At 38.2% G+C, this 14,634-nt stretch overlaps 1 protein-coding gene across 2 annotated transcripts in view; it reads right to left on the bottom strand.

Annotated features, from left to right (window-relative positions):
- Positions 1-14,634, bottom strand: part of ptpn3 (protein tyrosine phosphatase non-receptor type 3) — a 37,674-nt gene that overhangs the window by 2,724 nt on the left and 20,316 nt on the right. For both annotated transcript variants that reach the window (XM_036558215.1, XM_036558216.1), the window contains exons 9-24: positions 13,836-13,923; positions 13,560-13,648; positions 12,776-12,839; positions 12,524-12,654; positions 12,307-12,432; positions 11,123-11,236; positions 10,938-11,034; positions 10,288-10,365; positions 10,109-10,165; positions 9,881-10,037; positions 7,471-7,634; positions 7,247-7,337; positions 6,780-6,844; positions 4,210-4,350; positions 3,705-3,833; positions 41-186 (exon numbers count right to left, since the gene is read on the bottom strand). In XM_036558215.1, the coding sequence (XP_036414108.1) occupies positions 41-186; positions 3,705-3,833; positions 4,210-4,350; positions 6,780-6,844; positions 7,247-7,337; positions 7,471-7,634; positions 9,881-10,037; positions 10,109-10,165; positions 10,288-10,365; positions 10,938-11,034; positions 11,123-11,236; positions 12,307-12,432; positions 12,524-12,654; positions 12,776-12,839; positions 13,560-13,648; positions 13,836-13,923 (1,737 nt within the window). The remainder of the gene's footprint in view (positions 1-40; positions 187-3,704; positions 3,834-4,209; positions 4,351-6,779; positions 6,845-7,246; positions 7,338-7,470; positions 7,635-9,880; positions 10,038-10,108; positions 10,166-10,287; positions 10,366-10,937; positions 11,035-11,122; positions 11,237-12,306; positions 12,433-12,523; positions 12,655-12,775; positions 12,840-13,559; positions 13,649-13,835; positions 13,924-14,634) is intronic.

Genomic DNA, 14,634 nt, shown 5'->3' with positions numbered 1-14,634 from the left:
GGAACCGAGCTACAAATATAAATGCATCATGTGTGTGTACCTGCAGTGGACCATAAGTGGTTCTGTATCCCTTCGTTTGCTTCTCACTGTCTGGACAAAGTCCAAAAAGTCTGAAGACTCTTCTGGAACCCCGTGATCTGGCCAAGCAACATACTGTAAATGGGTGATGGAGCGCTTTTGTCCCAGCTAAGAGAGAGAGAGAGAAAGAGAGAAGGAGAAGAAGGTTGTTTGTGTGTGAACGTGTGTTGAAAGGAAAGAAAACATGTCTGGGCACGTTCTTGTTTCCTTGCTAGTCTGCAATGATACTGGAGTGGAAAACATGAACATAAAAACAGGGACACACATACGCACGTGATCACATGACATTCCTAGCTGTTCAGCACTTCCACTGATTACTCCCGAGTGAGGGTGGTAGTAACAAATATTACTTCTACAGTTACTTGTACGTAGGAAAATCCAGACCAATTTCCTTAAAAAGAGGAATTCCACTGATTGTTTTAGACCTTCTATATTAAGATGTAAAAAAAGGAATTCAGAGTGGTTGGATGTGAAATGGTGCATTGTAAAGAAACTTGTCAACTCGTATTTCTTAACAGTGGTGTTGGTCAGAACCAGGGGTTGCTGGTTTGCAGCCATTTTATTTACTTTCCAAAACCAGGGAACAACCATTGTAACCCAAGCTTATGTCTTGCATGGCCCTCTCTACCTGATTTTAAAAAAGTTTAGGGCCAAAATCCTCTCAAAATTATTGTAAAATAATGGCAGGCATCAGATAGCATATTGTAACCATTTCATATAATAACTATAATAACTGCAAGGTAGTTTCAGGGGCATTAAATGCTTAAGATGTTTGGTTCCTATCTCTACTGCTGTAAACAAATGACTCAGTAAGTTTCTCTAGAATGGATCATTTCACATCAAACCACTCCGAATAACTTTGCTTACATCTTAAATGAATTAAATGCAAAGTTTGAAAAACAGTCCAAATTTTTCTTTAACCTTTTCTCTAGTACTCTGTGTGCTGAAAGATGTTGCCAAAGTTACACTGTAATTCTAGCATTTGAGATAAAGTAATACTGACATAAAATATGCTTCTACTTTTACTTTTTTGGCAGACAAACTCTAAACCAAGAATTTTTGATGTTACTCTGAGTGCTTCAGTTGACCTAGGCTGACTCCATTTACATGCACTGGACTGTTACAGCTTATTCTCTGCACAAGAGAAAAAAAATGATTTAGGGCCAAATTAAAACCCTGAACAACCAAAAAGTTTATGACCAAAATCTAGGACTGTGTTCTCTAGTACAGTAATTCAGCTTCCCAGGAATTTCAAGACACAAGTATCATATTGTAAACATGCTTTCATTTGATTTTGGTGAAATACAGTACTGTGCAAAAGTATGGTGCAAGTCAGAGATCGCCCTTCATTTATTTAACTTCCAGTAAAAAAGGCCATCAAGTACAAGTTATTCATTTTTCAGATGTTTTTAAGAAGATTAAATTTTACAAAACTGGATTTAAAAAGATTGTTTAAAGATTTAGAATGAATGGGACTCTTAACAACTATGCAAGACCTGGTAGGTTACCAAAACTGTCACCATTACCTAAACAGTACTTAAAGCATTCATCTTTTATAGAGAGGAGAAAATCCAGCTCTACTCTTGCTTTAGGTCTAAAAAACCTCAGAAATGTTTCTGTTTATCCTTCCACTGTAAGAAGACAACTAAACACTATGGGTCTGAAAGGATGTGTAGCTGCCACGAAGGTGTAACTGAGAAAAGGAAACAGATAAATGGAAAAAGAAAATTTGCACTAGAACATAGAAAAATACATCTAAGTAAGGTTTTATGGACTGATGAATAAATTTGTAACTGTAGATGAAAAAAGTCTTGTGAAAAGCATGGAAGCTGTAATAAAGATGAATGGTAGACAAGCTATAGTCTGAAAATGCTGATATATTGGTTGTTGAGGCTTCTGTGCAATTTTCTATTAATATGTTTTCTGCTTTTTCTTGTAGCTGGAAAATGAATAACTTGTACTTGTAATGGCAGTTTTGACTGGATATTAAATAAATGAACATTGGCATTTATAATTATACTGTCAGTGCCTTTGGTTGTGAACAAAGCTGACCTCTTATCCGTTACAAAACCGTAAAGATTCTGCTTACAGCATCTTTCACCCATTCACACAGTACAGCTACAGAATGAGAGCAGCCTGCAGCATGATGGATGTTAGATCTAAGGATTTCACTATTCCTGCTTAAATGTGCCAGAGGCTGCAAGTACAGTGAAAAACTGGGTGAAACTGTGCAGTGTTTGCTACGCTTTAGTGTGAGGTCCTGAATAAATGCCGCATCAAGGTCAGAGGAGGAAGACTAATTCATTTACTGTGACAAATCAATTTAAAGAGCAGCACATCTTGAACAGCCTTGCTCCCTGGTGCACAAATCCACTTCTCTTTTGTTTCCTTTCGTCTCCACACATGCGTGCAGGCGCACATACATACACAAACGCACACCGTGTATGGCCGATGAATGTGTGATATAACCTCCGTCTGCTGTCCGTGCTGAGATTAACTCCCACCAACCGAGACAACAGATGGGTCTCTGTTCTCCAGCAGTGATATTGTGTGTGTCAGTGTGTGTGTGTGTGTGGTCCTGGGGTGTTGGCAGTGAAATTATGTGACCCATGTGCCCACATAAGCACAGAAATGCTAATGTAAATGTGTACAAACAGGTGTACACATATACAAATTAAGCCTTTTCTGGATGGTAGATGGAAGTTCAAAGTGCTGCGTTTTATTTAACATGTGTTTAACATAAGCATTAGTGCAGTGGTAAAAAAAAGGCCTAAGAAACACTCACAGAAAGAATGCAAACAGAAAACAATATGTATCACGATATTTCATTTTTCTGAGGTTTTGTGAACAGGTTAGAACAGACAAAATTCACCAGCAAAGCAAAGCAGTAGTGCAATATTTAAGAACTACAGATAACCTGACTACAGTTATGTTTTAAATATGTAAAAATGAACTATTTCCAAAGCAACTGAAAAACAAGACAAGGTACAATGTAAAAATGACAATGAAATATAATGGCATGAAGGGCTGACATCAGCTGTTTATTACTATACACTGCTTACTTTTGTTCACAGCCTCTTTATAATAGGTCAAAATCATGGCTGTTAAACTGTTATAATAATTATTTGCGATTATTTGATTATTTTGTGTAGTTACTCGTGATTTGTCTTCCTTGCTCCTTTTTTTGATCCTAAGATTTTTTTAGATTTTTTTTCCCCATTTAAAAAGACTTGTTAAAAGGTATATGAATGGACATCCGAATGTATTTATTACTTTCAGTAATTTAATACCATCATTTTCATAACATGCACCTGAACAAGAAAATCTCATCATTTTCATGGAAAATCCAGTTTTCATCACAGACGTCCAGTGAGAGCAACAGTGGCTGTAGGTTCCAATAAATTACTACATAAATATAATACCTAGTCTGTGATTGAAGCAGTCTCTCATTCATAAAGCTCCTGGATTCTTGTTATAGTGGAGGTTCTTCACATACTACTAGAACATACTGTTTTGGACTGCTGAACATGAATCCAGGTTTTTAGTCATAACTACAGTGCTGAAGAAATTAGGTGCCCCATCTTCATGCAACTCCACATCTCCAAGTACATGTGTGTGTGAGATACCTGTGTGTTTGTGAGTGTTAGCTCTCTGGTGACGTATGCCAGGTTACACTCTTCTGAATGGCAACACACTTGAAGATAGTCATAGTCCTTCACTTCAGGTGGATGAGGCCAGTACTGGTGGCATTTGGTCTAAAATGGTGCAGAGTTTATTAAGCAAAGCACACACATGCACACACACGCACACACACACACACAAAATATCAAATCACCCTTAGGAAAGAATTCGGACCACATGGTTACCAAGCAACAGTCAAGCAGAGCTCAAGAATACAGCAGTCACAATAAGCTGTGTTCATGATGGGTATCTGAGTGGGTTGTGTGCATATGTTCTACAGTGACCAAAAAGGTTCAGTTCACCGTGTTCCAGAATGAAATTGTGCTGGATTCAGACGTCACTGTGGTGAGGTAAATTCTTGTAGTGCATTTTTCCATATATGTCCAGTACGCAAGTTCTGTAATGAATCTGTTAGGTGTGTGTGTGTGTGCGTGTGTGTGTAGAACCCACCCGTCCTCTCTCGGTCAGTGTGGTCAGCATGATGATGACAGTCACCCCCTGTTCCCACACGCTCCTCCAGAAGTGGGTACAGGTGTGAGGTAATGGCCCCTGTGCTGCCATGTACTGTAATACAGCACCCGCTGGCTCAGTCTAAATCACAAACACACACATGTGGCATTTTCAATGTGCTATTCAGAACGTCATGTTAGGCTGTTTTCATTAATACCCATCTCATCTGTTTCCTGGAACATTTGGAACCAGAACCTACATCAGCATTCTGCCTTGATCGGGTGCCCACTGACTGCCAGCCCTCTGGACTGGCTTGACCACCATTGAGCTTCATGCTGTACAACGCTGTGCAAACCTCACCCTCATGAACTGACCCTCCCGATGATGATGCTGCTGCTGCTGCATAAACTAAAACGAATCTAATTAACCATTGCTCCACCCGTTTTCCCCGTTTTGTACTATAGTACTTTATACTAACAATGTTTGCTCTCCGGTGTCGACCAGAGGAGGATGGGTTCCCCCTTCTGAGTCTTCGTTCCTCTCAAGGTTTCTTCCTCCTTTTTAGGGAGTTTTTCCTTGCCACTGTCGCCACTGGCTTGCTCATGGTGGTTGGACCCGGATTTTTCTGTAAAGCTGATTTTTCTGTAAAGCTGCTTTGTGACAACAGCTGTTGTAAAAAGTGCTATATAAATAAACTTTGCTTGCTTGCTTGATATAGACATCTGATCATTTTGAATTTGAATTTCAAGAGTTTTAAGGAAACCAGAACCTACAGTGCTCTCCATAAGCATATGGATAATAATAATATTAGATATAATATAATATTAATTCACAATAAGGTATACACACTGACACCCTCAAAATCATAAAATTTTTTATTTATTTTTTTTTGTGTAAACACCATTTAAAAACGATAATGGAATTGAAACTGTATAAACTTGGAAAAAATTGTCATATTAACACAAAGCAATCATGAATTAAAAATCATAATGCGTTTTTTTAATATCATAAAATTCATACATTTCCGTATCATGGTGCATTTTATTTCAGCTTGACTTTAAAGCAGCACTATGTATGTTTTTGTTTTTTGTTAAAATTGAAAGAAGCAGCACTACTGAGTCAGTAGGAAATAAACTCGCTATAATATGGTGTCCCTGTAAAGCTTGAAATGATAATTAAACATAAGAAGAGTCTTTTGGACTATATCATGAATCTTTACGTATGAATGTAATGCATAGCCTTAAAAAAAAGAGCCGTCTTGATGTTTAGGTACCATATGTAAAATCAATGTAATGACAATTGTCATTCATCAAGTTCTCCTTGAATACTCTTTCAATGCACTCATAATTATCAGATTTATCAGGTTTCTGAAGGGGTCAGAAACACAACCGATGTTACAAAATGTTGTTCTGCATGTTGCATGCAATTACACATTCTCACCAAATCCCCAAATCTTACATAGTGCAGCTTGTCCTAGAACATTCTTTTTTACACCATCATCTTTTTCTTTTTTATATGCTATAAATTGCTTTGCTCAATTTCTGGACTGCAACTTTGAATGCACTGCTTTCATCAAGCATCCAAATTGCTTACTTTTCAATCTTAGACAGGTACGTGCTAATGCGCAGTGAAAAAGAAACAGTAAATGCAGAAGGTTCTCGATGTTATAGTCTTGCAGATATAATTTAGTTATTTTTCCATTTACCAAAATGACAAAATATATGCTAAAATATAAAGTAACATTAGTACTTTTATTCATATTTTTTATTTTCTAATTTATGGTCATTATATTGGCCTTTGCAATATGCAAGCTCTAAACAAACAAAATGTTTTTTATTGTGTGCAGTATCTTGACCAATCACTGTTCCAGATGAGCATTTCTGTGATGTTTTGGTGAATCAAGGTATTCGTATAATCCAACAAAACAAGCAACATCACAGTATGCAGCAATATAATACTAGAGATCGCCTATCACTTTTTCTTTTTTTTTCTTTTCTTTTTTGAAATGAAATATTGGCCAGATCAGATTTTCTCTTTTAAAAGTAATAATCTGTAAAATAAGAATGTAATTAGAGTCCTTCTTTTTCTCTCCGATATTCAATCTTAAATGATTGATACTGGCACTATATAATACAATACTGGTATTTTGTCCATATTACCCAGCCCTAATCAGGACTCAAGATGCCAAAACATCATGGTCTTCAAAACATTTTAAGTAATACCATCTTTACTGTCTTATATGAACCCTTTTGCCTATGTCAGGGGCAACATATGGGTCCCTGTCAAGCAACACAGTTTGAGCAACACGTTTGTTCACTGGAAAAAAGCTACTAAACTACCAGAATTTGGGGTGTGACTATAATCAGTTGTGCCAGAAAGCAACCGCCAAGAGACTAACGCATTTTAATCAGTTCTTCTTGTGTAGTATCCTGAAGAGTAGAAGTTAAAACACTCTCATAACAGACTGAAAAATGTATATAAATTTCAGTTGCTTTATGTTAAGCTAATATGACTCACTAACCAGGACATGTGTCAGAGTGTGTGCGCATGAGAATGAGTTGACTACTAGCCTTCACATGACTGGCATTGATGTAATTATCCTCCTCCGCCTGCAACACCACCCTGGTGATGTCATCTGAAGAGAGGAGAGGGAGAGACCGAGCAAAGAATGAGGAAGTGGGGATTTAGAGATTATCTGCAAATGCCTCTTCTGCTTACGTTCTACAGAGCATTATATCTGACCCTAAAAATCAAATAAAACGATACATTCAATCTTAACCCTAATCCACTCATATTTGATGATCATTGAAGCAAAGCTATAACACAGCTGTCTCCTAATCAAGCAACAGTGAAAGCATTCAGGTTCAGAAAAACCCATTTGCTCAAGCTGAAACAAAACCAATACACAAATGCAATACCAGTGACTGGCAAATCTAATGATATTGCAACACATTTTGCACTAGCTGAAGGCTCAAATAGTTTTGGTTGTCAGGGAGGAACAATAAGTTGTCTGTGTCATCACCAGAAATCAACTTACACGGTAAAACATCTTTGTATCGATTCTTGTCCATGTTCTCAGACAGCTTTGCACAAGACATTAACAATCCAGGTTTCTTCCTGTACAGTTTCTATAAACATTAAAAAACACACATACACACACACACACAAACATGCAAAAAAATATTTATTATCAAACAACTTACTCATGCGTCAGGCAGACGTGCATCCACCACACGTATACACATGTTTACATTTCCTAACCTCAAACTGCAACAGTAAGGTGCCAGAGGTCAGTCCCCTCTCCAGACGGGCCATGGACTCTTCCAATGTCTCTCCAGATGGGTGACTGAGTGGCGGGGCCATTTCTTCCTGTAGGTTAAGGCCACCACCGAGCTGCAGGGGGGCTTCAGCTCGTAAAGACACACCTGTAAACAGATACCATGGGCAGTCCATATGAGACAAGCAGTCCAATTAAAGACTGGCAGTGTGGTGGGTAACGCAGTACAAAGTAATGTGGTACAATGATGTAATTATTTTTTCCTATAACAAGATAACACAGTATAGTATAAATACTTGAAATCACATTAGTAACTAACTTAAGCAGAATTCTATTCCATGTATTACTTATATGTCTCTAAGAGAACAGTATTAATAATGCACGATGCATTTAAAACATAAATCTATTCTACATACATTTTCTGTTATTTTCCTTGTACATAATTTACATGAGTGTGTACTGCCTGCGACAGATCACTTTGTGAGTCTGATTGTGAACATGAGCAGCGCAGTGCGAGAGCAGGAAGCGCCATAAATTTTGCCAACAATCTGTCATGCTAATCATGCTAATAAAGGGGAGGGGAGGTTCATGTAAAAGGGAATTCCACCAATTTTTCAAAATGTCTGCAAAATTAAATCATAGTTAAATGTAAACAAAGCCATTAAGAGTGGTCTGATGTGAAATGCATGATACTAGAGAAACTTGCTGAGTCAATATTATTCACAGTGGTGGTAATAGGACACTGCCCTGCATGGTTTCACATATTTCCTGCCCCAATACACCTGATCTAGCTCATCCACATGCTTAAAAAGAGAGACCAAACCTCACCTAAATATATTTTCATTCAGGAACAGCTCTGTAAGTTTATTTAGAGGGAGCTGTTCTTGAACTGTTTCTTATTGTCAAACAGCATTAGCCAAATTAATACTGTTAACCAAGCATAACTGGCTTTGTAAAGACTGGGATAGTGACAGGCCTTTTAAATGATATTCGATGTGATTGGCTATTTCCTTCTCAATAAATGACTGAAAAGGACTGCTGAGTTCTACCTTTTCTAGCTGGTACAGAATTGTTTACAATTTCAAGAGAAACTACAAATAAATAAAGAGAACCTTTACATGAAGTAATAAGTAATCCCATTACAATTTAAAAGAAGTGGACTATATGGCCTAAAGTATGTGGACATCTAACCATCACACCTATATGTGCTTGTGGGAACATCCCATTCCAAAACTACGGGCATTAACATGTAGCTGGCCCTCCTTTGCAGCTTTAACAGCCTCCACTTTCTGGGAAGGCTTTCCACAAGATTTTGGTCCATCTGTGGGAATTTGTGCCCATTCAAAACAGCATTTGTAAGGCCATGCTCTGATGTTCGACAAGAAGGTGTGGCTTGTAATCGACATTACAGCTCATCCCAAAGATGTTCAATCACATTTAGGTCAGTGTTCTGTGCAGTTCCTCCACACCAAACTTGTCCACAAACACCTAACCATGTTTTTATGAACCTTGCTTTGTGCACAGGGGTGTACAATGTCTTGCATGATGTAGCACTAACATTACCCTTCAATGGGACAAAGTGGCCTAGCTCTAAGCCTGAAAAACAGCCCCAGACCATTATCCCTCCTTCACTAACTTTATGGTGGCACTACGCATTCTGGTAGGATTAGCATTATCTAATCTAGCCTAATACATGTTTTTCATCAACTCTGCACAGTGATTGTCGCACTGTCGTTGACTGGCCTGATCTGTACCTTGCTGGTACACCTTGTATGCGTACAAAGAGAAACTAAAGCTCATCATCCTTCATGCACAATTTGCATTTGTCTTCTAGCCCTTTATCAGTGGCCAGTTTATGACCACAGGATGACAGTTTATGACCACAGGATGAATATTTTTGGAAGGTGGAATGTTCTCAACCTAGCAGTGACAATGATGCGTGTAAAAATGCCTGCAAAACTGCTGAATCTGATACCCTCATACTAGTGCAACACCCACTACCATGTTCATGTCACTACTTTGTTTAGAATGATGCACCACCCAAATATTATCTGGTCAGCAGTGGTCCTGTGGTGATCCCATTTAACTGATGGACAGGGCAGAGGGTGGCTGATAAATTGTGCAGTAACAGATGGGCTAACACTACATCTACAAACTGCACCTATATAGTAGATGAACCTGATTAAATAGCCAATGCGAGTGTCACAAGGGAGGTGTACCTAAAGCACTGGAAACTCAGTGTAAACCAAGGTTTCCAAGCTACATGGACAAGATAAGGCCTGATCAAACAAAACACTAGCTGACTGAACTAGCTAACACATGTTCCAGGTTAACAGTTGAATAGTTCAGACATTTGCTGACAGTTTGAAGGGAAGCACAAACAAACATTCTTACCTTTCCGCCGTACAAGCAGAGCAAGTTCCTTGCTGTGGGACTCTCTGCTGGCTTTGATGAACATAACCACCTGCTGATGTGTGTGTTCTGAAATGTCTCGTCCATTTATCAACAACACCTGATCTCCCTCCAACAATGCAGGCACACAGCGACCAGCCTGCAACAAAGAAGCCGTGTTACACATGCAAGCACTCAAAAAACACAAACAAACCTGTTGGTACTCCTTACCGGAGAGTTAGGGTTTACATGAGAAATGGCCAAAGGCATCTTCTGATCCACACCTCCCTATAAAAAACAACCAAACAAACTGCTCACAATGTAAACCACTGTAAATGACTCAAATGCATTTAGTACACTTGGATAAGGATACTCCCCTACAAATATTCAACCACCAGAGTGACACTCACTTTGACATTAAAGCCGAACTTGCCATCTTGGTCTGGACTGATTCTTACCAGCAGTAGCTCTCCATCAGCTGCCATATTCTACAGTAAGTAAGCGAGTTGAATGTTAGTGAGGTTTGTGTTAAGAGATTATTAATAAAAATAACAGATGCCAAACACTGTGGAACTGAACAACATAAGTATGAGATAATAAGTATACATACTGCTTCAAGATAAGAGATAAAATAAGACACAGATTTAGTCTTACAAAGCAAACTATATGTTGAGGCCTAAGTTGTTCAAGATAAGGACCATGACTGGTTCAAATGTTTTCTATTGAAACACTGCTTAATATGAACTCTGATGTAGCAGTCTGGGTCCCACACTGTGAGTTTGTTAATATGTGTATCCTTGGAAGATAAAGGGAAAAAAACAACATAGATGAATAACAATAAACCCAATTTCAAAGATTTTGTGTTCTTTACCACACCTACTTTTGCTTAGCTACACTGATTCTTCCATGACTCAACACATTGCGGTTACATTCAGGGTTGGAAAAGAGCTCAGTAATTCACTCTCAAAAGGTGCCCAGCTTGCTTGTGAATGTCCTGCAAAATTCCAAGATTTGGCTTGAATACAGCAGACCTTAAACGCTCTCAACTAGTTCCACTCACCTTATCCCAGAGACACTGCCAGTCTTCTTCATCCCCTGTGACAAGCTCATCCATGTGACACTGAACACTGCTAGTCTTCTCATCTTCTTGAGCTTTTCTTTATAAAACATATTTGTGTGTATGAATGAACTGTTTTGTTTAACTATACTAGTGAACTGAGAATGAAAGCACACACCTTTGCTTACCTGTACGTATAGAACACATCTTCACTCTCAGTCACATAACTCATCTCGTTGGTGAGATTGTCCACAGAGGATGGACGTGGCTTACGAAAATCATGTCGCAAGCGAGGACTACGCCTTAAAACAGGAGAAAGATTCAAGCGTTCATTTGATCCTTAAAACTTTCCAGTCATAACCAATTAGATCTTAGCACTACTTAATTATTACAGCCTATTTGGGTTAATAAATTAGTGCTCAGGCTAATGGCTGATTTACATTTCAGCATCTGCAAGCACGTGTGGGTGACATGCTGAGACGTTTGCATAGGAGTCTTCCAAAATACTTGCATGTTATGTGTGACCGAATGTACAGAAAAAGAGAAGGAAATCACAATTTTTTTCTCTCCCTCTTTCTCTCCAAGAATGAACGCTCAGATTACTGTTTTTTTGCAGCGCTTTCAATCAAGACTAATATGGGTTTGAATGCACTCAATTTTTTAAAACAAATAACAATCTAATACATATATATATATATATATACATTTTTTTTTTTGAGCGCTTTGGATCTCCAGTTATAGGACTTTATAACAGTGCCTGATGCCCATTCATTACATCAGTGAGAATGAAATGCAATGAGCTGATCACCAACCAAGCAGCACTGGGTAGCAGTAACGCAAGTGCCGTACAGCCCAAAAACGATACAAGTCGTTAAAGATATAGTCAGATAAAGCAATTTTTCTTTAGTTTTTTAGTGATTTTTTTTCTTAGTGGAATACAATCTTCTACTTTCCAAAATAACAGAAGGTCCTGCACAAATGGTTAGAAACAAGTTTCACTTTCGTTTTTGGCTGCTTAGCTCTATTCACCCCCATTCACTGACGACTCGATCGCGGGTGACCTCTAGTGTTTTGCAGTCAAGTTTTTAATATAATGTTAAAAATTAGAAGTGGCCAGGCTTCAGTTAAAGAGAGCTAATTAGCAGTTGTTTCATGTACAGCTCTACAGTTACGTGCGACACGTAGTTGTGATTTTGGGGGTGAGCACATTGTGGTCTCAGAGTCTCTGTGAGCTACACTTACCCATAAACCCCTTCTCTTCATGTCGATGCAAATCAGTTTTTGTGCATCTTTGCAGACATATAAATCAGCCTTAAACACTTTACGTAACAAATGTTTTGCAATTGTGGCTGAGTGAATATAAAAGTAGTACCAGTTAGGTGTGCTGGGTGGGGATCTTGAGGGGAGACTCTTGGTTTCCAGATGTTCAGTGGAGAGAGATTTTATTACAGGGTTCCACATCACGTCACCTATCAGTTTCCTATACAGAGGGACTGACCTTCAAAACACACACAGACACACACTTGGTGGAACATAAAGGTGAAATGTAATCACCAACAATTAACAGATATCCCAGCACGTTTGTGTACCTGGGTTTTGAGACAGCATGTGGGTTTTTTCTGTTGTAGAAGGTGTGATGGTCCACACAGGATCTCCAGAGGTTCTTACAGGCACGAGAGCTGGGCATGGAGACAGACACAACTTGCTGCCCAACCTCTCCCTACATAATGTCAAAGACACATTAACAACTTTTCTTGTATGTAGATGAAGAAATCTTTTCAGTCACTGATGTGATGAATGGCCATCAGGCACTTTGTACTTCGCCAACTGTAGAAACTTACATGTTTCCGCCGAAGGTGTATGAAGAATCTTTTTCTTTTGAATGAAATCTTGACGACGTTGATCCTGAGAGTAAAACATATTTTTAAAAAAGCACTCTCTGTTGATAAATTTTTTGTCAGTATTTTTTGTCAGTAGTATAAATTTACACATAATATTTATTCCAAAATAAGATCCAAAATTTCATATATAAAGTATAAAATATTTATAATGTTATGTTTTGGTTAGATGTCACTTTTAAAAATAAGACTCTTAGCATTCCATGTGATTCTTTTAAAGGTGCTGCCACACGAGTCCAAATCCATGTCCAGAGATCAGGGGATTTTAATGCAATTGTTCTAGTCATGTGGAACCAGCTGCTACAACTACAGGCAAATATTTGTTACATTAGTCATTTTATATACTGTTATGTACTAAATACATAACGGGTTGAGTAGAAACACATTTTTAGTCGCATTTGCTCAATGACTACACGCCCGCATCAGAGCGATATGTTTTATATGTGAAAACACCCTTAATGAAAACAGTGGAACAGCAGTGCAATCACTGATACTGTGATTCATTATAACTCAAGCCAGGCAGACAGCTTCTTATCTGATGTTCCATTTCTTTATGATATTAATTTTATCATTTAATAACAACACAATGAAATCATTGTGAATGCACCCTCGATAACAGAATGTGCTCTTTTCTAAACATATAAATGTTATAAAACAATAAAGGCCTCAGACAGAGATGGTGACTGGCTGGTCATAGAAGAGCTTGACTGATTATACAATAACTCACCAGGGGAAGAAACTGGAGCAAACCAAATTGCAAAACATGGCCACACCTCCTGATGCAATTCCAACCCAGAGAGAAGGGTTATTAGCATCCTGAGAAGAAGTCATTAAAATTAAATTAGAAAAACAATTAGTCACAGTACACAAGTACCTACTCCATGAACACGTTATATAGAGATAAGGCATGCATAAGAGTACACGAGAGCACATAATGGATTACAATCCTTTATTCTCCTTGTACTCTGAATAAAGCTTTGATAAAGTGTTGAGGAAATGTTACCCGTGCACTATGAAGCTCCACTCCATAGAGGTCTAATGTTCTAGCTGTGTTCAGATAACACAACTCTGCCTCACTCTGAGAGAGGCCTCTGAAATATAAACATACACACCGTTAGGCTTGCTCTCTTTCTCTCTGCCTCATTCTCTCTCGCTCTCTCTCACACACACAGACACATACTCACACGAATAAACATAATGTACATGTACACACACACACAGGTAGCCTATATACTACCTCACTCACATTGTCTTTCATTTATCAAAGTTGAATATCCCTAAATCTGGTCGTGAAGTCACCGCCAATTTCATTATCCATCAATTTTATCTTTGTCGTATCTATAAGATCAAATTCAAGTTCGACTGGAATCTTATTTATAATGGCATAATATTTAAACAATCTAAGAACTAAACTGCATGTTTTATTTTGCTTTTATTGGTTTACACCACCACAAATTAGGGCAGGTGTCAGTCTCCAGTACCCAATCTAAATCTCTGGTCTTCTCCAGACTTACAGCCTTGCAGACTTATTGTGCATGTCACCAAGGAAGTCCACAGGTCTGTCTAATTTTGTCAGTCATCTAGGCCATAAGGGAATGATGTGGACTTTCTGTAAACTTCCAGACAGGCCAATTGAGATGTAAGTTTCAGACATCCCAGTCAGACTCATTTATGTGGTAACAAAAACAAAACTGGAGAAGGTCCAAAAAATACTATATAAAAAAGGAACATTTTAGACAACATTTAGAAATGTAACATTTTAGTCCTCCAAAGTAAGTACCAAACAGCTGTGCAGATTTTTG

Source organism: Colossoma macropomum, unplaced genomic scaffold (assembly GCF_904425465.1).
Source record: "Colossoma macropomum unplaced genomic scaffold, Colossoma_macropomum, whole genome shotgun sequence".
Classification (NCBI taxonomy): domain Eukaryota; kingdom Metazoa; phylum Chordata; class Actinopteri; order Characiformes; family Serrasalmidae; genus Colossoma; species Colossoma macropomum.
Note: the sequence above shows the minus strand (reverse complement) of the source record. Positions and strands in the feature narration are given on the sequence as shown.